The sequence below is a fragment of the Suillus fuscotomentosus genome (genome assembly GCF_016647785.1).
Source record: "Suillus fuscotomentosus strain FC203 chromosome Unknown F5891scaffold_9, whole genome shotgun sequence".
NCBI classification, from domain to species: domain Eukaryota; kingdom Fungi; phylum Basidiomycota; class Agaricomycetes; order Boletales; family Suillaceae; genus Suillus; species Suillus fuscotomentosus.
The window spans coordinates 260,022-286,677 of record NW_024539521.1 but is presented as its reverse complement, the minus strand read 5'-3'; the positions used below and the strand labels follow the sequence as shown (position 1 = coordinate 286,677).

The 26,656-nt window shown below is 41.7% G+C and overlaps 7 protein-coding genes across 7 annotated transcripts; 5 read left to right on the top strand and 2 right to left on the bottom strand.

Moving 5' to 3' along the window:
* Positions 1-2,909: 2,909 nt before the first annotated feature.
* On the top strand, positions 2,910-4,020 carry F5891DRAFT_1126375 (uncharacterized protein; the record flags this gene model as incomplete). The annotated part of the gene is made up of 6 exons (XM_041364084.1): positions 2,910-3,092; positions 3,121-3,198; positions 3,240-3,394; positions 3,447-3,522; positions 3,826-3,936; positions 3,970-4,020. The coding sequence occupies 6 exons, from the start codon at positions 2,910-2,912 to the stop codon at positions 4,018-4,020; spliced, it is 654 nt and encodes a 217-aa protein (XP_041230131.1).
* Positions 4,021-14,629: 10,609 nt separating this feature from the next.
* On the top strand, positions 14,630-16,540 carry F5891DRAFT_976771 (uncharacterized protein; the record flags this gene model as incomplete). Its single annotated transcript, XM_041376647.1, has 6 exons — positions 14,630-14,749; positions 14,949-15,249; positions 15,490-15,550; positions 15,979-16,089; positions 16,147-16,182; positions 16,234-16,540. 6 exons carry the CDS (start codon positions 14,630-14,632, stop codon positions 16,538-16,540), a joined length of 936 nt encoding a protein of 311 aa, XP_041230130.1.
* Positions 16,541-21,042: 4,502 nt separating this feature from the next.
* F5891DRAFT_1011695 (WD40-repeat-containing domain protein) lies at positions 21,043-23,544 on the bottom strand. Its single transcript, XM_041360683.1, has 11 exons — positions 23,365-23,544; positions 23,293-23,306; positions 23,144-23,236; positions 22,714-23,094; positions 22,591-22,665; positions 22,464-22,542; positions 22,342-22,409; positions 22,169-22,289; positions 21,889-22,114; positions 21,333-21,834; positions 21,043-21,281 (listed from the first exon to the last, which is right to left on the bottom strand). Exons 1-10 carry the CDS (start codon positions 23,437-23,439, stop codon positions 21,524-21,526), a joined length of 1,443 nt encoding a protein of 480 aa, XP_041230128.1. The 5' UTR covers positions 23,440-23,544; the 3' UTR covers positions 21,043-21,281; positions 21,333-21,523.
* On the top strand, positions 21,122-21,367 carry F5891DRAFT_944731 (uncharacterized protein; the record flags this gene model as incomplete). Its single annotated transcript, XM_041374578.1, has 2 exons — positions 21,122-21,281; positions 21,333-21,367. Coding segments are annotated over 2 exons (195 nt in total), but the record flags the coding sequence as incomplete, so codon positions are not given.
* Positions 23,545-23,579: 35 nt separating the features above from the next.
* On the bottom strand, positions 23,580-24,309 carry F5891DRAFT_1011694 (ATP synthase E chain-domain-containing protein). Its single transcript, XM_041360682.1, has 3 exons — positions 24,212-24,309; positions 23,974-24,154; positions 23,580-23,884 (listed from the first exon to the last, which is right to left on the bottom strand). Exons 1-3 carry the CDS (start codon positions 24,227-24,229, stop codon positions 23,814-23,816), a joined length of 270 nt encoding a protein of 89 aa, XP_041230127.1. The 5' UTR covers positions 24,230-24,309; the 3' UTR covers positions 23,580-23,813.
* Positions 24,310-24,360: 51 nt separating this feature from the next.
* On the top strand, positions 24,361-25,053 carry F5891DRAFT_748116 (Mss4-like protein). The gene is made up of 2 exons (XM_041373083.1): positions 24,361-24,564; positions 24,619-25,053. Exons 1-2 carry the CDS (start codon positions 24,444-24,446, stop codon positions 24,960-24,962), a joined length of 465 nt encoding a protein of 154 aa, XP_041230126.1. The 5' UTR covers positions 24,361-24,443; the 3' UTR covers positions 24,963-25,053.
* On the top strand, positions 25,011-26,501 carry F5891DRAFT_748148 (uncharacterized protein). The gene is made up of 4 exons (XM_041373084.1): positions 25,011-25,562; positions 25,608-25,731; positions 25,780-25,823; positions 25,876-26,501. Exons 1-4 carry the CDS (start codon positions 25,145-25,147, stop codon positions 26,490-26,492), a joined length of 1,203 nt encoding a protein of 400 aa, XP_041230125.1. The 5' UTR covers positions 25,011-25,144; the 3' UTR covers positions 26,493-26,501.
* Positions 26,502-26,656: the final 155 nt, after the last annotated feature.

Here is a 26,656-nt window from a genome sequence, read left to right as displayed (position 1 = left end):
CAGAAAATCATTTGCACCAGGTGATCTTGTACTAGTCCGAAATACTCAAGTTGAGAAAGAACTGAATCGCAAAACAAAACCACGATACTTAGGACCCTTTGTTGTTGAGAGACAAACCAAAGGTGGATCCTACATTCTAAAAGAAATGAATGGAACTCTGTCTAGACGTGGTGTAGCCTCCTTTAGACTAATTCCATATATAAGCCGAAACGATCCTACTCTGCAAACAATTGCAGATACTCTTGACAATGATCAATACTATGAGGAAAATTCATCAGGATCAGATTCAGATACTTCTTTCCTCTCAGAGGACAAATAACAAAACACATCACATCATGAATGGAAAAGACTCCACTATAGAGAAGCGAATTCAACAAAACATTGCAAGTTTATTTGACATCTTGTTAGAGGATTGCAATAAACTTCACGAAGACTTTATTTTTCAAGATATCAGAACCCATTACAATCAAATGATATGCTTCTGGGATCATAATTACCAGGAAGCATTATCACAAATATGTCCTACATGTGCAGTATACTTCAAAATTTTCAGACTCCTAGATGAATGTCACCATCTTGTCAACCCAGAAAACAGATGGAGGAGTTAACAACATCACAATTAACAAAATGTCATGACCTACCCTTCAACTGGGGACAGTTGCGATTTTTTGTCCGGGGTGGATGTCATGCATGGTATGTGATTCATACCATGTCAGATATATATAGAGAGTGATAAGGAAAATATGAGAGACTGTCTAGCCCTTTGTCACTAAGTTACCTCTCTATTTTTCCTTTATTTCATTGTCTTGTATTTTATTTCTCACTTTACAGGCTTATTTTACCTTGTATTTGTATCAAGCATGTGACCTTCTGTTTATTTCTCATTGTTTATTTTTATTTGGCTTCTTTCAGCCACCAAGTTTTGTATCTCTATTTATTTCTGACTGTTTATTTGTATTTGGCTTCTTTCAGCCACCAGCTTTTATTTGTCATCACATCATGTGACTGGGAAATATTCTGGTTTGTAACATTATTTAAGCTGACTCAACATGTTTAGTCATGATTGGCCATGCTTTGTAACAACATTTAACATGACTCAACATGTTTAGTCATGGTTTGTCATGGTTTCTAATTTCTTTGTAAGATTACACTGTATTTGTAATGTACTTAGTAATAAGCTGATTCATCACCTGGTTTGTAAGCCACATTCTTACCAATCCATCTGATTAATCATGCTTAGTAAGGGGGTTCCCAAAAGGTATAAAAGGACCCCATTTTCACCCATGAAATACAATCCTCCCACTTGACTCTTATCTCAAACCGTGTGAGACCACTAAGACTTAAAGTGCAGGCCAATATAAGTGCCTTGAGGTAATCTAAGATATCATTATCTATTCTAAAGTTATATACTACCTTACAGGGGTCGACTATATAACTTTCATTATCATTATTCTACTCTAGGTTATATACTACCTTACAGGGGTTGACTATATAACCATTGAACAGCTCTCATTCTAAGCTTTACGTGTATTCATAAGACTCTCCCTTTCAATGGAAAGTGAGACACATCTAAGGACGACAAAGTTGAAACAGACTTTCATAGGTTGAAACACAACCTACTAGGCTGAAACAAACCTAACGAATTTATCCAGAACACAGAACATTCCACAACAACTTCGTATAAGACTACACAAGAAGAGGACAACAAACTAAATCCTCCCAAGAACTCACCACGTTACCTCCCACGAAGTAGAAAAGTCGGAGACCGTGGACTTAAGGACTGGCAAGAAGTCTTCACCGTGTATAATTGTGTTGTCATTATACACAACTTTCATATAAGACCCTTAAGTAACAAGACAGCGTGTCTATATATACTAAGTAATGTTAAGCGCTGTCAAGCACTAGAGCGAACCGAGAAGCGAAGCGGACATGAGATAATATGTAATAAAAGGGTCCATAATGGAAAACATACGGAATATGGCCATAAGTGCTGGAGATATGTCAGAATCAATGAAAATAGAATCGGAATATGCACCGACGAACTGAATGGACATGGAATGGATGGACAGAGGACAGGCGACGGAACCGAGGACGGGCGCGCCGATGTGCGACTAATGAGCGACCAGAGCGCTGGTGTGCGAGAGCGGCTGACAAAGCACTGGAGCGCGCTGGGTGAGATATGAGTTGCACTATATTGGGAAGTGATAGAGACAATGAGATTTAAGATCCCTGCAAGCCCACAGAGATATTAGTCTCCACACCGTAACCTACAATGGCCAAACATTCACATTCAAGTTCCCTTATTGTGACCCTTGGAAAATTTATGAGAACTGGATCACTGACCCAACACTTTCACAGGAAATTTTCTGGTAGCCAGTTCGAAAGTATCTCTTCCAAAATGGAAAAGAAGTCGCTGTCTATGATGAAATTAATACAGGAAAACTCTGGTGGAGAATCCAAGTATGTTCTCTTGACTGAACAGCCCTGCCAGCAGCCACTGTTCAAATAACCTACTAAATGTCCTGCAGGATACTTTACTGAACATTGATGGGTTGCCTCATTGCTTCCTCCCAACTATTTTCTGACTTGATAAAGGTATGATAACAAAATGAGTCCGCAAACATCCAATGCTTTTATGTCCAGCATTTCTTCCTCATGCAATTAGAAATGGTTCAGGTAATGGAGGGGGAGTTCTCATTGGGTCCATGCCTGTGGTATGCAGTTCTCTAAACTTACAATAAAGCTCTCATGTCTCCATATTGGTGTGATTAAGGTACAAGATCCCCACAATCCATCAGATTGCAGCAGTGCGGAGAAACTTGCATTTGCATGTTTCAAGCGTGAAGTGTACCACAAAGTTCTCAGTCATTTTTGGCTCCCTTTGTTCATGTGGGTGGTGCGGAGAGGCCATGGAGTGCAGTGATCTCATCCGGCAGGTGATATATCTAGGAATTCCCATTGCTTCTGTTGATAGCAAGGAGAGTTGGGCTTTGACATTGACTCATGCTGGTCTTGCAGAGTATTCATGTCTGAAATGTCTTGTTTCGAACTGTGAACAACACAAGTTAGTCAGCAAGTTTAAATTGTGCCTAGTTGGGGCTATGAAGCAAGCCTTTGAAGAAGCTACGTTCAACAAAAAGTGCACCTGAAAAAACTCTGCAACAGAATGAGCTTCACACAATTCTTAGTATTTCCATTGTTTGTCATTGTGAGCTCAATTGACTAATCAGTTAACATAGAACTTTTTCTGGTCTCTCACCCATTCCGACCCATATCTTGCGATTTCATATGACAAATTACACGCCGATGATCTTGGGAAGTTCAGCAAGCATCTATGGCCCCTCTTGCTTAGTGTCCTGGAGGAACTTAATGCCAAGGGTCAACTGACTCTGAAGTACATGAGAATAGCACTAGTAAACATGATTTTCACTCACTGCCTGGTCCAGTATGCACAAGGTTGAAAGGTGGCCTAACCTCAAACATTTTTCTAATGTCATCACCGTGGATTATGCAGATGGTGCTGTATTTTTTGACATCTTGAGGGTGTGTAAATCTCAGTCTGTCATTGAGTGCACGCTGTTACTAACAATACTGATGCCATGTTTCTCGCTATAGTGCCTTGTTCCCTACATTGTCCAGCTTTTGCCCAGAGACTCACGAAATGTCTTTGTGCCTATGCTCGATATCGGATGATGATTCAAATGCACTGTATGATAGAAGACCATATCCAGCAGCTGCAGAGCTATATCAAGACTTACATGAACTCTTGTGTGGTAATTTGTTCTGAACTTCATTTGAGCCAGAACTCAGTGATTGATTTTTCAGCAGGTCTCTGCAGAACATGGAAAAAACTTCGATTTTCTGAAGCAGCACTTAGTCACTCATGCAATCCAGGATATTGAGCAGAAGGGAACACTTAATAACTACAACACTTATGTTGGCAAGGGATTCCATCAAGAAGTGTAAGAGACATATGTGAAAACCAACTGTAAGAATACTGAACCTCAGGTGTGTCAATGAGAATTCTTCAGACAATGCTTAGCTTCTAATGTTTCTTTGATAGATGGCTAGAATTAATGAAAATCAGGAAGCGGTAGCATAGATCCACATGCTCATTAAGAACGCAAAGCTTTGAGCGATGTCAGGGTCTGAGTCCGAGTCTGAAGAATCCCAGCCATGATTGAGCGAGTCCAAGGACCACTGGGTGCTTGGATCACCTATCTCAAGCCTCACAGACACCAAGGGTCTGGCAAATGAGTTGGTGTCACACAGCCTTGTTCAAAACATGCAGGAGTTTCAGAGCATGTTATTTAACTTCTTGCAGAGGCATGTTTCTCCTGACTGCATTGAAGACCATTTGTAACATTATTTAAGCTGACTCAACATGTTTAGTCATGATTGGTCATGCTTTGTAACAACATTTAACATGACTCAACATGTTCAGTCATGGTTTGTCATGGTTTGTAATTTCTTTGTAAGATTACACTGTATTTGCAATGTACTTAGTAATAAGCTGATTCATCACCTGGTTTGTAAGCCACATTCTTACCAATCCATCTGATAAATCATGCTTAGTAAGGGGGTTCCCAAAAGATATAAAAGGACCCCATTTTCACCCATGAAATATAACTTCACATTTTTCATTCTTCTCTCAAAACCATGTGAGAGTACATAAGAATAAAAGTGCAGGCACATTGCCTTGAAGTAAGACTAAAACATATCATTATTCTACTCTTAAAGTTATATACTACCTTACAGGGGTTGACTATATAACTTTCATTATCGTCATTCTACTCTAGGTTATATACTACCTTACAGGGGTTGACTATTAACCATCAAACAGCTCTTATTCTAAGCTTTATGTGTATACAAAAGACTCTCTCTTTCAACAGAAAGTGAGACACATATCTAAGGACAACAAAGTTGAAACAGACTTTCATAGGTTGAAACACAACCTACTAGGCTGAAACAAACCTAACAAATTTATCCAGAACACAGAACATTCCACAACACTCCATATAAGACTACACAAGAAGAGGACAACAAACTAAATCCTCCCAAGAACTCACCATGTTACCTCCCACAAAGTAGAAAAGTCGGAGACCATGAACTTAAGGACTGGAAAGAAGTCTTCACTGTATATAATTGTGTTGTCATTATACACAACTTTTATATATGACCCTTAAGTAACAAGACACCAGTATGATTGCAAGCACTTTTCAGGTGCTTGACAAAGCATGGGCCTGTGGACGTTGCATTCATCATGGAAACCAAGGACTGTTTGGGATGGTATGCAGGTATTTGAGCAGGCAAAGAAGTGTGAATTCATGATGGTAAAATACCTTCTTTGAGGCATGCACATGATTGAGGCATTCACTGGCAATACAAAGGAACAGCGCGAGTTTCTTAATGATACCATTGATGCGGACATGTTTCTTAGAGCAGGTAACTAATAAACATTGTAATTTAAACACACACTGGACTCATGCGTGGTCACTGTTCATGTTCTGCTATGTTCTGGCAGTACCTGTCCTGCTGTAACACTCAATCTAGTGCTAGGCACGTATTCAGCTGTTTCACGCATCATGTTAATTGCCCGTTGCATGACAGTCACTTCCCAATGTAAGCCGACACTTTGACCAGTGGACCCTAACACATCGGCTGTATTGGACCCAATGTTTTTCCTGCACACTTGTCCTATCTGTGTCCCATCTTTTCTGCTAGCCCCACTAGGTGTGTAGTTGATTATTTTGCACATTATTCATGTCATAGCCAGTGCTATTACATGTTTTCCCATAGTCCACAGCGCCTCGTGTTTATTTACATGTACATCAGACCCAAAATTCTTTGGCCACTACTTTCGCCTATAGGGTTCTGGATTTCTACATACTTATATATATATTGGTTTCCACATAGCATATTCATCATCCAGGTAGTAGGGAGCCATTTCCCGACGCTTTGTGGTCAAACCCGATATTTCATAGTTCTTAGTTGACATTGCGAATATTACCACTCTTTCTATCTGAAACACTCATCATCATTGATAACCCGCATATCACTCACTTTTCCGATGATCACTATCACTGTTCCCTGTAATCTGCTAGCCCAAAACCCAAAACCTGCTAAACCTGAAAAACATCGGCCGACACTTTGGCATCGGACCCGTAATTATACCTTCAGATATTGTTTCTTGCGCTTGGACTTTTGACAGTTTATTGATTGACTAGCAGAAGACTTATTCCAATAGCAAACCCCTCGGGTTGAACACACTTGTCTAGCAAGTATAGCAGACTAGGCTGTGCAAGACCACTACAACATTTTTATATTGCTGGTTACTTACTTTGTATAGTAACAAGCATTGTTGTATCTTTACACCACCCTTATTTTACCATTTATGCCTTCTATGGCTGTCTGATCAGGTCGTCAGGTTGTGCCAGGTTGCACAATGTCTGACACGGTTATTACAATTTTTCCAACATAGGAGATAAAATAAAATAAAGTCATCTGCAATTACATTGTGTCTTCCCTAGGCTAGTAGCTCATAACTGATTATTATCATATCTTTAATGACATGCCTTCCATCTTTGATGAACTTTCTGATACTGCTGTTGAAACTGAGCATAAAATAACTCCAACTGTCCCAACAGATACAAGTCCAGACTCCAGACAATAAGACAGCATGTGCTAAAATGTGCTTCCTGACAAACCAACACAGTTGAGTATTTTTTTGAGAGACAGTATACTGGTATGTTCATGAAGCTTGACAGCTATGAGTTTGATATCACAACTAATTTTTTGGAATGGCATAGTGTTGAGCACTGTGATCCATGTCATTAGGACTTTATTTTATTTTATTTCCTAATGTATTCAAGTCATGTGCTACTGTCAAGGTTTTTGCACACAGCTGTAATGCAGACAATGCACCTCAAAGTGTGTAGCATACTGTAGAGTTATGACCATAACTTCATCACATATCCCACCCCCTGACAAATTGGGGCTATTTTGTGACATATGGTAAAATAAGAAGAAGAAAACATAACAATTGCTAAAAAATGGCCTTTTCTCTTTTCAACCCATTTCTGTGCAGCCAATCACATACAATGAGCCTCCACAACTTGCTTGTCAAAAAGTTGTCAAAGCTCACAAGAGTACAAATATAGGATAGAGTCAATTGAGGACAAAGTTAATTTGGATAGGTCACACATCACAAGGACCTATGAAGCTACAAAGCTAAGGGTGAATCTTATAATTTTCACAAAAAGTTGATATTCAGATTCTATCTAATTACAAGTATTAGAAGTCAACCTGCTAAATGTTATGATGGTGAGTCGTGTGCGAACTGGGATGAATCTAACAGTGACGATCACGACAGTGATACCTCGTGCTGAGAGTCCAAGGTCGGCTCTTCCAAATAAGGAAGAGTTGCATATGCTTAGCAGAGGCGAGCGATTGTAGCAGTTATAGGCAGAAGGGGTCTCAAGTCCTCCTGAAGGTGCGGATTGAATGTCAAGCAAGTAGCTTTAGCAAGACAAGTAGTTCAAGGTAAAACCCAGTAAGATTAAAGTAAGGAGTATCTACTTTAATTGTCGACCTTATATAAGGCTACTCTATTGTATCTAAGCTCAGCTTTAAAGCTGGGTTCTAATCTGCTTATCTATTGAGTCAGAGATACCATGCATGAGGCAGGCTTCTATCTTCTATCTTGATAACATAAATAGGTCTTTTAGACCTATGTCGTCATGTATCGTCTATGCGGTCCAGACCGCTTATCTAAGCCAGCATCTTCCAGGCTTCTCTTCTATCATTGTCTGTCATCAAGGCCTGAAGGCCCAGGTATCGTGTTGTTGCCATGCAAGGTGACAGAGGGCAGGCTGGTAGCTGGGGGCTCATGTGGCATGTTGTAACACTAAAACACAATAAAGTTGAAAAACATAGTATATTTGAAAATATAGGGAAGAAATTAAAATTATTGTTAGCTGCTATTTAAAAGACAATAGATGGAAAATGCAGTATTATACTTGTAGGAACATGAGTAATTTTTGTATCATGTCCCACACACAGATAATCATTTATATATGTATTACTTTTTTCAATATTTTTTGACAGAAAAAATGAGGGAAAATTTCTATCTTCTAAATCAATGTTTTTTTTGGTGTTTGGTAGAGGAAAATAGGAAAATGCCTGCAGTGTGACCACAGTTAGTCAGATTGGGAATGTGTGGGTTAGGCCTCATTTATGAAGAAACTTGGATTGCTTGGGCTAGATGAGAAGGTAGTCTTTCTTTTTGATAATAGCTGGCAAGTTTAGTGCTAAGTGCTGATTATGTATACTTAATGTGTCTTAATTGTTAGTGAAGCATTGGTTTATTGATTCTCATTTATATCATATAGAACCTGTGTGTCATCAATTTGCAATTCAGTTTTGTTGATACATCTTCATACAGTTGAATTACAGTGGAATATTGAGCGAGGATTAGCATGATTCACTATTGCAAGTAATTAACAGTAGGGTTTGGGTGAGATCTGGGTGGTCACTCATTAAGTGCTAGATATTTCACCCTAGACACCTGCTTTCCAATGATTTTTGGAGAGCTTCCATTCTTTTTTTGAGGCTTGAAGTGGGGTTCACCCCCAATCAAGTGAGATCTTGTGAAATTACTAGTACCTGTGAAATGCTAGATACTCTCCCTCTAGCCTCCAGCCAGATCAGATTGTCTGCAAGAGAATAGGGGGTTGCATCTCATGTTGTTCCTGGGACATTTACTTGGGAAAGAGGTTAGCTGGGTGCTATCTCTCTCAATTTTTCCATCTGATAATAGTGGAAGTGGAGGGAAAAAAAGAGTGATTGAATGATAATTAAGTTATGGTAAGAATCTGCAGCCTCCCTTCTGTGCATAATTTAATTACATGTAACCTGATAAATAGATTCACAAGGCTTGCAAGATATAGAAATGTTGGAGCTAATACCAACACCAGCCACTGTGTGTGAGGAATGTTAGCTAGATGAGAAGGGGTGAAATAGGTAGAAAGGGGGAAGTGGGGTAAAACTCAAATAGACCTCTGGACGCAAGTATAGTTTTGGCCCAAGGGAATTGCTACTGAGAATGATTCCTCTAAGTAAAAATATGAGGGGAACTTTGGAAACTAGTAAGTGAAGTTGAGAAGTGAGGAAATGCAAAGGCCAAAGCCGAGCCAAAGCAATGCGATGTGAGCTGATATGATGCAATGTGATGTGGAGCACTGAAGGTACAAAGTGATGTAGGATCCATGTGGCTGAGAATGTGTTAGTGCACGAAAGTGTGCGACCGAGCTGGAGGGTAGAAGTGTGAAGGTTGTAGAACACACTAATGGAATGATATGACAAATAAGGCAGCTAATAGAAATGCACACACCGAGATGTACTGGAGGTTTTCTGATTTCAAGTGTGAGTGTTTTACTTTGCGTGCAGAATGGTGATAGATTTCATGTGGGGGCCAGGAAGATACATGAAATTTGTAAGTATGGGATATATGTATGCACACCTAAGTGCTGTTTGGAACTAAGTAGGTAGCAATAAGTATGTAAGTAGGATTCATGACACATGTAATGAGAATATAATTATAATAGCTTCAGAAATAATGTCAGTCTAATACTAATTGAGTAAGGTATATACCAATAAAACGATGGAGGATATGAATAGGATGGATGGAGGATGTGTGAAGGACCTGAAGAAAAGCTGATGTGAGCTGAAGTGCTGTAGAGACTAATATCTCTGTGGGCTTGTAGGGATCTAAATTCCCAATGTTCCAATCATGTTCCTACTATAGCGCAACTCATATCTCACCTCAGTGCACTTGAGTGCTTTGTTGGCCGCTCGCACACACAAGCGCTTTGGTTGTGCATTGGCACACACATTCTTGGTTCCATCACTTGTCCTCTGTCCATCTATTCCATGTCCATTCAGTTTGTCGGTATGTATTCTTATCATATTTCCATTTATTCTGACATATCTCCAGCGCTTACGCTCATATTCTGTATGTTTTGTCATGGACCCTTATATTACATGTTATCACATATTCACTTCACTTCTCGGTTTGCTTTAGTGCCTGACAGCACTTAACACTATATAGATAGAATATATATACTTGCGCTTGACTGGGTAATGATTATCTTTTCTTCCTGCACATTGTTGGACTCTAAGTCAAAATCATCTGTCATATCTACTGACTGACATTAAGTATCTAAGTACAATATGAGTGCCCACTGCCATACATTACTGGAACCTCTGTCAGTCTGTTTTCCGACTCATTAAGAGTTGCTTTGCTTCACCACCTGCATGCACGCATCATCTCTGCTCAGTGCGCATCATCACTCATTGTTACTTAATAGTGCTTCACATCACTCACACTTTGCTCATTGTTGCATGCCTTACCAGGCTTGACCAAGTACCTGGTTCAGTGTTTACCTCCATATACATATATACTTAGAGGAACCTTCTCAGTAGCAATCCCCTTGGGCCAACATTTAGCTTACGCACAGAGGACTACTTGAGTACATCTCATACCACCTATTTTCTTACACTTCACATTCCTCATCTACAGTGTGTGTGAGAGCCATGGCTGTTGGCCAACAATGAAATGCCTGCACACTATGGCAAAGGTAGTGTAGGCTATACAAGAACCTGAGAAATGGCACAAATGGCCTATATAAGGCTGAAAGACCATAGGTCTTATACCACAGAGATTGAATGTTGGAATGCCAACATGTACTATATATTATGGACTTATTTAGCCACACCCTTTTCCCTTAGTTACTTATCCTGGACTGAGGATATGTCATTGTTCTCCTGCCTATCTATATGCTAGCATGTACTTTAGTCTAACTGTATTGTCTAGGTACAGCAATATAGTCACTTATCCTGGACTAAGGTCTGACTGTATCATCTAAGTCTTAAAGGTTATGAGCCCTAGCTCTGAATAAAGAGCCAGAACCTCAAGATAGTTTAGATCACTGGGACCTTCTCTGAGTGCTTCAGCATACCTTGAACATCACCTTACTTGTTGTTCTAGCAGGTGCTGAACATATTTTTTCATTGGCAGGTGCTACCTAGTAAATCAATATTCTACGCTCAGATCATCAGTACTTTCCTAATTAGGGCTGCTTCTTTAAATGATCCTCTAGATATGTCAGGCACATATATACTGCCCCTTGTGTCATTACATCCTTCCTCACTTTCTATCCCCCACCATCATCATAGCACCCCACACTTGTGTGAGAACCAACCTTGACAGAAGCAGGGCACCACTACCTGGACTTAATGTACCACAACCAATCACCACTCCAGTCATGTAGTCCATCATACCTACTCCACCTGCTGCACCTACTGTGACCACTGCATCATCCAGCGTCCTACATGAGCTGAGTAGTTGAGATGTGATGAGACATTACTTATTGATACAGTCAGTATAGCACTTAGGTCAGCACTGGGCATGTATTCCGTCAATTTCACATATCACATTCCTCAATACTCCTTTTACCTTCTGAGAGTTCCATGTGTTCATCTAAGTCGTCTGAAAGTTGTCTGTCCCTTCTGAGATCTGTTTAGCATTTCTGATCCTCTATTCCATGTCCTATCCTTGTCTGTTTGACTTCACTGGTGCATTTTTCACTTTTTTTATCAGTTATTGATTATGTCTTAGGGGCACATACATCATCAGCCCATCAAAAGCCTTGTTAATACATATAGATACATACTTTGTGCACTATTACATGCACATCTCATAGCAATACATCTCAAGTCTTATTACATTTCAGATGGCTTATCTTGCTATAGTTCTTGCCTATGCAGTTTCCAGACCCTCACACTATAGGATATAATCTGATTTGCTAGTTACTTGCACTTCACTTCACTTCCCTTGCTATGAGTTATAGTTAGTAGAGTCACTTTCAGATATTTGTACTTTGCACAATTGATATTTTTGTTCATTCAGAATGATTGTTAGCTTAACCGCTGCCATTTTTGCTTATCAATATCTTTAAGTCCTTTCAATAGACTTTACATAGTCACAAGTCTTACACTCAGACATATTTCAACATACCCGCCATATTCATCCTCAGAAACTTTGTTGTTTCACTGGAAGCTCTTTGGATGCCTCAGTGCAACCTCAGACCTTTGTTTCTTAACATCGGACCACATTTGGACACATCGGACCAGTACTTTGGTACTTTGGACATACCTTTGGAACTCTGAACACACTTTAGGTATCTGTCCTTCTCCCACCTTTAATCTTAACAGAATATTCCTTGCATTTATATCAAAAGATAATTCTATAGGCAGTCTCTTTGGGACAAACATCACACTTGCACATTGAGTCTAAGGTAACCTCTTTATAAAGTCTACACAGAATCAACTCTTTATACCGATGTAAAGAGTAGATTCCTAGTGGGCTTATACTAAAGGTGTTACCTTAAGACTCAAAAGTGCGAGTGAGATGTTCGTCCCAAGAGACTGCCTATAGGATTATCTCTTGATATAAATTGCAAGGGATATCTTATTAAGATCGAGGGTGAGAGAAGGAAAGTATACCTCTAGTACATTCAGAGTTCCAAAGAATAGTCCAAAGTGTCCAATGAGTTGTCCAAAGTGTCCAGTATAGGTCCGACGTCTAAAAACGAAGGTCTGAGGTTGCGCGAAGCTTCCGGTGAGCTTCCGATGAAACAGCAAGGTTTCTGGTAAAGAAATATGGCGGTTATTGAAGTATAGAACTTTGCATAGTACGACTAGCGAAGTCCGTCAAAAGATTTAAGGATTTCAATAGCAAAATGGCAGCAGTGAAGCCAAACAATCATTCCGGATGAACAAAGATCGATTGCGAAGTACTAATAATCCAGAAGTGACAACTACTAACTATGACTCGAAGCAAGGGAAGTGAAGTGCATTGTGAGTACCTAGCGAGCCAGAATATATCCTATGATGTGAAAGTCCGGAATCTGCGTAGGCGAAAACTGTAGCGAGATAAGACATCCGAAATGTAATAAGACTCAAGGCGAGCCGCTACAAAGATATACATGTAATAATGCACGAGAAGCATATCTATACGTATTAGTAAGGGTTTTCGACGTACGTGCCCCTAGACATAATCAATAACAGATAATCAAATGAGAAATGCACCAGCGAAGTCAAACGGACAAGGACAGGACATGGTATGGAGGATCGGAAAAGCTAGAAAAGGCCTCAAAAATGGACAGATGACTCAGACAAGCGTGCAGAACTTTCAGAAGATCGGAAGTGTGTCGAGGAATATAAAACATGATTATCACCAGATATGTGTCCAACGCCAGCCCGAGTGTTACACCAGGTGGAGTCAGGGACTGATAGTTAACCACTGTTAAAATGTGGTGATTGTGCAAACTAATTACATAAGTGTTGTCTTGTCAGGCCACTGCCTTTACTCTTTTTTTCTTTAGGTCATTCCAGTTCTTCAGCACCTGAGATGTCATGTATAGTAGTCAAGAGGCTAACACTATCACCTGGAGATAAATACTAAAAGCAGGTCTCCTACAAAATACACTGGTGGATCTTGACTTATATTTAATTTTCAAGATATATATTTTCAACCCCTCAGGATATTCAACAGCACTATCAGGACACTTGTAGATTCATACAGATCATTCCTTTTGTTGGAATTGAATTAAACCTGTTATAGGTACATTTATATATAAAGATTGCAGTGGATGTGCTATCTTGTGCATCAAAAGTATGTTTCATCTCTTCACTAGTTATATCTCCTGCTGAGCAGCCATCAATATAGATGGTCATCTCCCAATTGGATCATAACTACATAAGTACATCATCTTATTGACAAGTTGAACCAAGTTTACAGCTCCATGATACAGTACTAGACACTTGACCTGATTTTATTCATGTGCAGTGAGTCTTCAAGCTACTGTACTTTCCACACACTCAGTCTTCTACTATTATAACAGGGAAGGAACTTGGTAAATACCTTCTCACTGTAGCTCAGGCTACTACTTTGACCAGCCTTGATAAGCAGATTGTCATCACCAAAAGTTTTTCTCTACCATAGCACACAACCTGGCTGACTGTGATCTGAAGATGAGACTAGTATTAGCACCAGCAGTCCATAATGATAGTGAGCTCAAGAACACTGGGGATATTGTCCAGCAGTCAGTATGCAAATGCAAGTGTTTCACTGCATATGATTATTGGAAAGGCTAGTTTACAATCCCTTATAGCTTGATTTATAGACTTGGACAGTATCTGCATGCTTATTGATTTTTTTTCAATTCTCAACATTAACTATGCTGTCCTAGCCAACCAACTTCTGACTGCCAACTAACAATAGAAAGCTCATGCCTTATTCATTTTGAAAAAAATATTCCCATTAATCAAAAGCAATGGCTCTGCCAATAGCTACTGAACTGCAGTCAAAAGTTAATCTAGGCTCTCTCAAAAGCTCAGCCCATTAGTGGCAAGGAAGTGCTAAGCTATCAGCTTTAGTTTGGCTTATATGTTTAATGTTGAATTTAAGCTTTTCCATTTGAAACTCAATCAAATTTGATCCTTCCTGCACTGCTCCTTCTCAGGTTTTTGTTCATCATGCCAACATGGACTTGCAAACATTGTCGAAATGTCATATCTTATGAACAGGGTGGTACAACACCTGGAGGCATCCACTGAAAACAGTGCCTATTTTTGCCCAAGAAAATTTCAGTCTCTGAAATTTACTGGCCAGTTCCAGTTCTGGGCAGTATGCACTGTTGTCCATTTCTTTACAGAAAGTACAGTTATTCTTCTACTATTAATCATATTTGTCAACATTGTTGCTCCAGTAGTTGTCATAGACCTAAGATAGATGCAACTCCTGGCAGTGTTTATCAGCAGGCCACCTCCTTATCCCTGCCAGACTTAGGTGTATACATTAAAACTATTTTTTGACCATCTCATAGGCTATAGTTAATACTCCATCCAGTGATTCCACCAGTAGTGGAAAGAGCAGCTCAGATAGAGCAAACAATAATGCATGGCCAGTTCTATCTAGCAGCTTTCCTCCTGAGCCACCACTTTTTAGGAGTATGTCTGCGGAGATATCAAATGAGATGGCTCCAAACTATGAATCCTTTATTTGGACACTGAAAGATGGATCTAGCAATACAAATCCAGCAGCTGCCCATCTCTCAGATATCTGTCTAGCAGTACCAGAGAAGGAGATTCAGGTGTTTCATACACCTCACATGCCCAATTCTAAGGGTCAGTCATTCATCTCCCAAGTCTACTTATACTAGCACTGACTCTTAGATGATATCATAGACAGTCAGCCCCCCTCCTACGGTAATAGAGACTTAGAAGTGCTAGTCTCACTACTGGCTGCAAACCCTCTCTATTGGACAGTCAATATCAGAGAATGCAATAAATTGCGACTGATGGTCAAATTCTAACCTGATCTTAAACTTTTGATCTGTAGTTGCTGCCGGTATGCCATTTTTTTAGATCATGTCATAGGGCACCTCCAGAGTAATCACAAGAAATTCTTGCTATTCTCTCTTAAGAAGTAAGCCATCGAGGCTACTGTGATGTAGGCCAGGGACAGGCTCCAACCTATAGTATCTTCTGACTCACCTCTAGTCTTATTAAACAGACATTTACTGCCCCTGCCATGGCTGACTGAACATGAACCAGGTCTCTACTACTAACACTGTCTTTATGCAGCCAGAACCATAGGCTTAGTTTGTGTGTATGGTTTCCAGGCACATGCTGGCAAAACATCTAGTATCTACAGGGAGGACCAGCCAGTTCTGGTACAGCATCTTTTTGCAAGATCATGCTATTTTGTGGCTCACCCAGTTCTAGAAAACACCAGTCCCAATGATCTGTTCACTGCCTTATATTCATCATTCCCAGCTGAATACATGAACAGTGTTATCATTGATGCTCATACAATTAACAGTCCAGGTTCTAGCAATCTCTCTCTGTTTCTAGTGAATACTGGCTGGGTAGATGCCATGAAAGATTATTCTATGGCCAAATTAAGAAGGATATCAGAAGCAAATGCTCAGGAAGGCAATGCTTCTTGAATGTTGTACATAAAAGGTCTGGAAAAGAGTTATTTTTTATTCACTTGCTCTGTCTCCCATATGTAGATTCCAGGGTTTTGGAAGGACTGACATCCTGGTACACTCACTAGTAAGTTTGTATATTCATTTCATATTTTATGATCCACTCACATATTGGCAGCCAATTGTTTCAAATTCTGCAGAAGAAGGAGTCAATAGTTATATATGGTCTCATCTGTAATCACCTTGTCATGATGGTATTATGGACCTTCTGCAGGGGAAAGAGCGAGGGAAGGGATAAGAGTAATGGGGAGAGTGGTGAGGAGAGCAATAAGGAGATTGATGGGGTGTGTGAGGGGGAGAGTGGCAGGGAGGAAGAAAGTAATAACCTGAGAGATAGTGAATGCAACAGTGAGCAAGTGGGGAGTGAGGGGCCTGAAAGGAAGAGTAATTATGTGTCTAGTGATGATGAAGACCTGGACAAATGAGGTGATAGTGAGAATGAGAATGAAACTAACCATCAGAATAGCACAGTGAGATTTGCTGCTGGGATGGCTGGGATTTTGCTGACATCAATGATAACAATCATCCCCAGTACACAGGAGATATATCACACAGAGAAGACCAGGCAAATAAAGCAGAAGGCCACAATTATCACAACCCCTTAAATGAATTAATGCAGGGTAGAGACTAGGATCCAAATGAAGAAAGATTACAATAAGAGAATAGGCAGCAGGTACATCTTAGATTGCTCACTTGGAGATACAAGAGGTTTGAACTAAAGAGCTATCAACTACAACTAGCTACCTATATACACATATTGAAACAGAGATCGAAACTGTGTATGAACTAACCAATCAGAATAATTCAAGGTATCATATGATTCTATATATAACTATGATGTCATGATATGTACTGCAACTGCAGTAAGACTCTGGAACATTCCAAGAGTGTCGTATGGTATGAAGTCATCAATTTCGGCATCTTCTGATAAGTCACATGATTCTAGTAATTCTACAATAGACACAATAATAGGAACTTCTTCAATAATAAATTATTTTTAGGAACAGGCATTATGACTAGATGATTAAAGGACTTAAAATCTAGGAACAAATAATAGTTTATATTTGGAACATTTAATATCAAGTCATCTTACTAAGGTCCAAGTCCTTAAAATGCCAAACCCGTACCAGTAAGTAATGAATTTTAAGAGTAGTCAGTGTGATACTGATGGTGCTGCTGATAGAACCTTTGTTAATACTCTACAAAGATGAATCAAACCAGACATAGATATGTACCATTTGCTCAGTCTGCAGATATATCCAGTTATGCTATGCAATATGTCGAAGCCATATAGCACTCCCTTGCCTTCAGTTTGCCTCAGCCCATGGTTCAGAATTCAAGTTTGACAGAAAGAAACTTTCTGTAATATCAATAATTCAAATGTATCATGCAGTCTATGGCCATATGGTTAATGTACTCCACCACAGGCTTTTATTTGGTGCTAATGACACTACACTTCAACCACTCAAAAAATTTGGTGATCTAGTAGACTGGCCTCATATACAGTCAGTGGGCCAAGGAATCTTGGTTTCTGAAATACATGCATATTGGGCTCCAATGAAGATTATTGTGGACAATGTTAGGCTCCATCAAAAATACTTCATCCAAGCCTTGAATGGAAAACTCCTACCATGGATAGAGGCCTAGGAGGAATATATGAAGGATACTGAAATCTTCAAAGAACACTTTTACTTTTTCTTTCACCAGCTCTCCAGGATGCCAAAGTGGGGCACTGAAGAAATCCAAGCCAAGATCGTGGACACTAGTTTCTGAGGAAGAAACATATTTGTTTGAATGCCTAGCTTGTGTTGGAGATTATAATAAGTCTTTACAAAATATTGAAAATGACAAACTGATACTCCATTTTTTACCTTACCCATTGGAGTATGTCCTTTGGAGATTTTAGACATCGGTGGCTGTAATTGGAGCCTGGGCAGTTGATGTTGTATTATACAGTGTGAAGGACCCACATTATTCATACTACCTGTTCTCAAGTAAAGGTCAGTAATGGACATCCCCAAGGCTTTTAAGCATCCTTCAGTAGCTCTCAGCCCAATATCTTCCTGGCAGCATTAGTCTTAGCATGAGCTGCCTAAGACACATTCTCTCAGGAATAGTGGAACACTATTATCTTTCGAACTTTCTAGAGCACATGACAGATGACATTCTACACTCACAGCTTGGTTACACTGCAGATAAAGGTAACCAGATGTATGCATGAGGACACCAAGACCATCCTCAGTTGACTAATTCAGTCATTCACTGAACTATCACTTTTTGTGACTTGTGGCACAAGTTGCTTGGTTTTAAAGATGATCCTTCAAACCTCCAAAGTACCCTCTTACTTCAAGAAGGATTTACTTGCAATGGACTATCTTCAATGAAGACTCTGGCATCAGTTTGAGTACATTAGATGCCTCTAGCATCCATGCCCCTAGTCATATTACTCCCTACTAGTAGAAATGTATCACCACTGATTGATGGGGATATAAGAGGCTTGGACTTAGACTTGGATGTGGACAAAGACCCATCAAAATGATCAATTATATTACTTTCTAGGAATGTATTACCAATCAATGAATATATAAGAGACTCAAACTCAGATACAGATATGACTGAGCATCCATCAAAACGACCAAGGATTAAATCAGCTACAGAGACTCCAGCTGCTTCCCTGGATCCTGGTAGCCATGTACCCTTTGGATGACAAATACTGCAAAGCATGGAGAAGAAAATCAGCCTGTTGAATGTCAGACAGACACCCTGTTACATTATGGATGTAAGAATTGAAAATATTCATGAGGGGTTTAAGTATGGTCCAAAGAACTTTGTATGGTAAATATGTTATACACTCATTTTTGTGATTCCAGAAACTATCCAGAACCATGTATATAATTGTACAATGGTCTTAGAGAAGAGACCCAACTCAGCTGACTATGGCTCAATCAGACATTTTAGGAAGTTATCAATATCTGGGATGTGAATAATGTATCCCCACCTATTATCAGCTGTGAGAGGAAAAAAAATGTTGTGAGCCTAGAGGGCTGCAGCTTGTACAAGATATTGGAGTGTCAGACAGTCAACATAATGCTGTCCTCCCTTTCAAAGTTGTAGGATGACTTTGCATCCCTGAGGCCCATGGTCAATGAGTAATGAATATGCACATCTTGCACTACTTGCTTGTAGACAAGGTAACTTTATGGATAATCCTTGGGGTGTCCTAACATAGGATAAATGTGCAACCTGCATGAAAAATACAAGAAAGGAAGATATACATATACAGCCCATTCACCTGATAACATTTCATACTTCTGCCCGGAAAGCTTTCACAAGCTCCGAATGGGCACAAGAGCGCAATGAGATATTGCAAGGGAAGACCATAGGGGAGCTAAAGTAATGAAATTGTTAGTGACAGGAAGATGGAATAATACAAGAAAAACCTAGTACTGACTGATGCCCGTCATGAATTGAGGGGTGAATTTGATCACTTTCCCCTGGTGTTAAGACCATGCACAAAGGGTAGGACTGATTCTGAGGGGCTTGGCTTCAGCTCGTGCACTGCGCCCCTTACCCGAGTATGTGCCCTTAATTTCAGATTGGTGTCCGAGGAAAGTCTGAAGACATCCGAAGGACATCCGAAGGACATCCGAAGGACATCCGAAGGCACGGGAAACTTCGGAAGGACTTTCTGGACGGGTGCAAGTAACTTCCGGATGAGTGCGGGAAAATTCCGGAGGAACTTCCGGAAATTACGATGAGGTTTCGTCCTGATACGGATATGTATAATGGCTACTCGGGACTTGTCCTGAGTAGAAGTAAACAGAGGAAAGGCTGCAAGAACAAAGTCCGAAGCAGAATAGGTCCGGAGGACCGCGGGAAAGATCCAGATGAACTTCCGGAAACTACGGAGGATCAGATGAGCGGATGAGCGGAGTATCGGATAAGCAGAGCTCCGGCCTAGGGAGAAACTCCCTAGGCCTGAGATGGATAACAACTAAGTTGGAAGACTAGAACTGATATGAGGACTTAGAGTGAAGACTAGTGCGAGGACTAATATGATATTCAGACTGAGGTACTACAAGACATATACACGAGTTTATATACTAAGAGAAATAATGGAAGGATCAATAAGCAGAGTCTGAGGCTATGTATGAAGCATATGCAAAGGTTAACAAATGCAAGTCGGAAATGAACATAGGTTAATGGATCAGTAAGCATACCGGTAATAGATATAACCGAAACAGCGGAATAGAGGAAATACCAAATAGGCTGTGTATAATGTTATAAGAACAGGAAATGAATTAGGAAGCTTATCTATATCGGATCGGAAGTGGATCTATACATCGGATTGGACCGGATCGGATATGGTCCGGATGAGATGCGTGGATATATAGGATGTGGCATTAGGGCGATGGGACAAGGATGAATGATGCAGGCTAGCTGTGAAGGATAAGGGATCTGGACGTGGACATGCGGATGTGGATGTGCAGAGGTGCAGGGATCCAGATGGGTACTGGAGACATGGATAGCACATCCGAAGGTCCGGATGAGGCATGGGAATATTATCGGATGTAGGTCCGGAATACGGGATATGACACCTAGGTCATCTTTGGTGGAAGAAAACTCCACCTATGGCCAACATAGTAATAACAGTGGACCATAAAGAGGCATCACCAGCATGTCAGGCCTGATCAAAGAATGTATTAGCTAACTGTATTGTCTAGGTCTTAAAAGAAAATGGGTAGCTATGTGTAATGTGGTCCAGGTCAACTTGAAGAATATGGTTGTTTGGATCCCAAGCTTTTGTCAAACGACCATTTCCCTTTTCGGACTGACACGTACTTTAGACTTTATTGGTTCTTATCAACGTCACACATACAGCTGTTCATACTTATTCTCCTCTCCGAGCGCCACACCACTCTTTCGTCTTTTTTAAACTTTAAACCAATGGTACTTGCATTGAAACCATTTCCTCATGTTGATCCTGACTCAACGTGCTCATCTAGCCTACTGAGTTTGACCTGCGAAGGAAGAATGCTCAATTTGCTAACGCAGTTCGGTCGGGCAAGAAAGCAGTGAAGCCTTCACACCAGGAGATGTTGGCGAAAAGAAGTCCTATCAACCTTTGGGCTCTGGGCGTCATCCTGTTTGTTGTTATGGGCGGTGGTGAGTACAACCTGTCTCAGCGCGCTCATTCTGAATCTGACAATGTTGCAGTGTTATTTGAGCTCGCCAGATTGGTATTCCTGTAATGCGTGGACACTCTCACGAGGAATATATACATAACACACTACTTCATGCAGTCCGCAGCTAGAATTTTTGGAAGGGCACACATTACAAATATTGTATTCATCATGATCAGCTTTGAATTCCATCATCATTCTTCCGTCTCCATTCACACCGAATACTCAACTGTCACCTACTTCCACATCCACACCAGAGTTGCTAACACTCGCGCTGATGCTCATACTTTGGCTGCGCGCACTGTTGGCGCCACTGGCTGCTGTCACTTTGGAAGGACCAGCTTCAGGAGTGATTTCGACGCCTTCCATAGCGTCGCCTTCGAGTTCTTTCTCATCGATCTTGACTTCGTCGCCAGCCCAGATGCGCATGGTGGGTTGCCAGACCATTACCACGTTATCTTCTGAAGTGGTAGATACAGTCCAGTTCTCAGATTTTCCTGGTGCCCAGCAAAAGTCCGTGGGACGTGCGGTATGGCCTGGACCAACCGAGTATCATGATCTGAGCAGGGTTACATGCAATTGTGACATACCTCCGTGAATGAACATGAGCTCCGGAGGTCCATCTTCTTGGTCATCTGGTGACTGCTCCACGCCAATCTGAGAAAGATCCCAGATATTGACCCGCCGATCTCCTGAAGCAGATGCAAATACTGTAGGAGAGTAGGGAGACCATGCGAGATGGAGTACTTCGTCTGTGTGTGACTCGAAAGTGTGCAACTTTTTAGTAGGCGATCTGATATCGTGCAGCACAACGGTCTAAATGACACCAGAATAAACTCCACCCATACGAGTGATTGAGTGTATACGTACCTTGTCTGCACTGCCGGTGATGATGAGATATGAGCATGATGGGCTGAATGCGCATGATAAGATTTCTCTGTCGTGTGCTTGAATTTTCGTCGTAGCTTCGGTGGCAGCTCGGGTGTCCCAGCTGAGGAAGCAATGAGATTGGTTGGATGGAGATGTAAAAGAATTGCACTTACAGTAGAAGCATCTTGTCATCTCCCACACTAGCTAATACGTTTTCTTCGGTCGCATGCCAATCTACGTCCTTTTCAACGAACTAGTTAATAGCTTGCTTGCAAAAATGAAGGATGTCACGAACCCCGACAACAGAGTTGTGCCCCTTGAAAACATTTGTTGGCTCGATGGTGCTAGTACCCTTTGTATAAGAGTTTATATCCCTAGAAAATATCAGCAACCAGACCTGTGCCCAAAGACGTTCCTCTCACCAGTGGCACACTGTCATATCCTCTGAAGCGCCAAGAATATGTCCACCCTTCACCGGGTTCCAGGCCAAACCAAACCTGCCTGTAATAAGCCTTAGATACATCTCAAGCAATCAAACCACCCACCCTTCTTTCGTCTGCCCGACCAATCTGATATCAGGTTTACAAACACCCCCTCTCGGAGGCTCGCTCGAATGTTTCGTCCGATCAAAAATGAGCACCTGTCCTGAGATAGCTTTTGTCGCGAGCAAATCCGGGTTCTGCGGCATATATCGCGCACGGTTAACCTCGCCATCGTGATTGAATTTCTGGGTGATGTGGATGCGGGGCTGAGGAGGGATGGTATGTCCGCCGAGTTCACCGCGTTGTTCGTCGTAGTTATCACGGTCAAGCTTTTCGTCCCGTTTGGGAATTTGGACGACTGCGATTTGGAGGTAGTCTTGGGCTTGGCCGGAGGTGTGGGTTCCGAGGAGGAGGCGGTGGGTTGTGTAGGGCTTGTTTGCTGGTCTTTTTACTAGATTAGATGAAGGTTGGAGGAGGGCGATGGCATGCTTACGTGTCTTTGTCGGGGAACCATTGGCACGTTAAACTTGGCCAGTCGAGTGCGTGTGTGATGACTAGGTCATACAGATACGGTGCGTTCTTTTTCCTGCAGAGGTGCTATAATTTAGAAACCTTTACATCAAGATAGAAGGGATTATCTACCATGTTTTATACTCCTAAAAAATGATTGTCCTGCTAAATTGGAGGAAAATTTGGGGCAGATTGCAGACTGACCTCGTTTATGAGCTTGTTCTCCTCCTCAGCAGCGAGGTCATCTTCCATATCCTCGTCCTGAACGGTGGGTTTCATCTCAGATAATAGGTTGTATGGGATAGATGAGCGATATGGTGTGCACCAGGGTCTGGTTCACTCGAGAACACGGCGGAACAAAGGAAGATAACAAGGCGCGTCGCGTCCCGCGCCTACCGATTATGTACATACACCTCCCAAACAGTATCTCATTTTGAGCGCTAGCCGGCGCTACCTTCACATATCATGCAGACATTCAAATTCATTCATAAAACTAAGACGATAAACGCGTTTAAAGCAGCAGGAACAAAATCATTGGAGCAGTTCAGAATTTTCGGATGATATGGCTCATTTACGTCTGCCACAAAAGTGAAATTGAGGATGGCAGTGATCTATAGGTATAGTTGACGGAGGAAAGCAGGACTAAACGACCATTATAGATCTTTCTCCCATTTGGCAACGAGCTTCTCGAGGTCGAATCGTGGATCTTCTGGGTTTGTGATGACTGGAGTTCAAAATTAGTACACATATAGGAAACGCGCGTAAGATGCGAAAAAAAGAGTATGGAAGGAAAGTATTCCGGGTGCAACTCACTACCATCCGACTCTTTTGGACTCTCCTGCTTGTGTTTCCATGCATCCCTTGCTTGTGCTATCAACTGTTCACGTTGATGTATCGCGTGGTGTTCCTTCTCTTGGTCGTGGGCTTTTTGCAGTGACCGACGGTGGTAGATGCCATAGAAGACGCCTGAAAGGAGAGCACTGTAGCGAGCAACCTAGTTCATAGCCGCTTTAGTTTAATAGGCTGTAAACGCGAAGAACGGCGTGCGTACGTTGAGTGTGGCAGACATCGTTCGACCTTTTTTAACTTTCAAAATGAAAGTTAATGCTAAGAAGTAAATGTTAGCAGGCCAAGCAGATTGAAAGCGGGGAGAACTGACTTGGAGTGTGCTTATTGAAAAGCTGCTTTGCGAGTTTCAGCGGAGCAAGTCGGCGTTTCCCGCTGACGTAATTTTTCCGTACTACAAGCCTGACGGTCGTGCTTCGAGTCGGTATCCTTAAGTTATGATTGATCATGTCCCGCTATTGCAAGGCAGTTGTTTCTGCCAGGCCATATCATACGCTGTCTCTGCTCGTCCAATTTTGAGCGCGTATTGTCACTGTACGAGCTGCCAGAGATTAACTTGTAAAGTGGAACCCCATTGGTTTTGATGAAAGAGTAATAATTCTCGAACTACAGCGTGTCCATTCGTTCATACCATGCATTTCGATGCTTCTGCATTCACATGGACGCATCCAGAACCCCACGAATTTCGATTAGACTTCTATGACAATATCCTCAAGCCATATAAGCGACGGTATAGGTGCAAGACCTGTGGCGTCGGGGTTGCATCCCACAACTATAATACCAACCGCGTAAGCATATGGGGCGCGAGTCTGGATAGGGATGAGGATGGAAAGGTAGTCGGCTGGGATATTGCTAAGCCCACTGCTCATCAGTTCTATGGAACACGGATGCTGGATGTTAATGATGAGTTGACTAAATGGCAAGGATATCAATCGAATTCAGATTGTCTGAATTAGATACCATTGAGCTAATATTGTTCACAACGTGAATGTGGATGTGGATTCGTGGAAGTGGTCTCATCACCCACGGCCAAAGCAAAGTCTCATATATATTGCACACTACTTGACTCTCTCTTCCACCATCGGTTACTCATCACGCCAGCGCTTACGATCACCAACTCAATTTTTGGCGATAAAACATGGATGAAGATGTAGACATGGATGCTCCTCAAATTTCAACTCTCAGGGAAGAGACCACTCCTCCTCCGCCCTCTCGAACCTCCAAATTCCGAGTAAAGTTACTAGTAACCGAGAAGAAGGGCAAGGGCAAGTCGTCCTCACCTAGTGTATCAACTATCAACAAGAAGGCTGTTCCACTACCACCCCCGTCCCCACCACCACCACCTGCCCCGCAGGCACGGACACATAGTGACGATGACGTTGAGGAAGAGGACGAAGAGGACCAACTTATTGACGACGAAGATGAATTACAACAATCTACCTCTACCCCTGCCATTACTACTTCAACTGGTGGTACCAAGCGGAAGGCGCCAGCGAGGAAGCCAAAACCACGGAAGAGTGAAAAGCAGGACAAGGATCTCGACAAAAAGCCCCATGGTAAGCCCCTCTTCCTACTCAACCGAATTCTATTAACAGAAACAGGCGAGCAAACCGATGCTCAGGATGTCAGTACACCCGCAGTTGCCGATAAACCGCCTCCGAAGAAAAGAGCAGCACCCCGTAGGCCTGCTGCTGCTCAACGCTCCAGAGCCAAAGCTCCTCCCAAGTACGTAAACTAGAATTCGAAATATATCAATAAGCCAATACTCCTCAGGGCAGCAAAGACCTTGGTGGTGGATGAAGGAGCGCTGAGTGAATGTAAGTACTATCTTGCTTCCCCTGTAGTCCATATTTACTTGTTCTGCATCAGCATACGCTGGAACCGCACCCTCATCGCCACTTCCACTCACTCGTGAGGGGGGCTCAGAACATGAGGACATAGAAAATGCTCCTCCCCCTCCAGTCGAGGGTACAACAGAAGTTGCACCTCTCCCTATTTACCCTTTACCGTCCAAACCATTCCCTGTGCAGCCGCCCCCAAAGATCGGAGCAGGCTTCGCTCCCATGTTACCCCTTGACCGAAGCGGAAACAAAATTCGCCGTTGGAGAACAGCAAACCGTGAAATACGGGGCATCGCAGGTGGACGATGGTTCGCTAGATCATGGGTTGGCGATAAAGAGTCTGAATATGCCAATGCAACAGCTGCAGCCGCAGCTTCGCATAAGAATGGCGATGTAGACAAAATTACGACGCCAAAAGGCGGCGGCTCGATATCTGCACCGTTACTTGGAAAAGGGTCTAGCAAATCTAAGGCGGCGCGTGCCATGTCGGGCATATCGGCTGCGCCTTCACGAGCAGGGTCTATTATTGCCGATCATCACCCTGTGAAAGCGCCTTCCAAGATGCGTAATATTGTTGCTGGGCCGGCGTCTGAAGAAGGTAATGATGCTCCCGCACAGAACACGCCAGAGCACACAGAGTCATAGGTGGTTTGTTTCATGTAATTATGTTTTGATTATGTTTTGAACGTGTCTCGTACCTTTTGCATTAATGTCATATACGTACCATATTGTTGTCCATGCCTCTCCCTCTATTAATATGATTGGTTCTGTGCAGTCTCTGATACTATGTGACAGGCTACTTCGTGTGA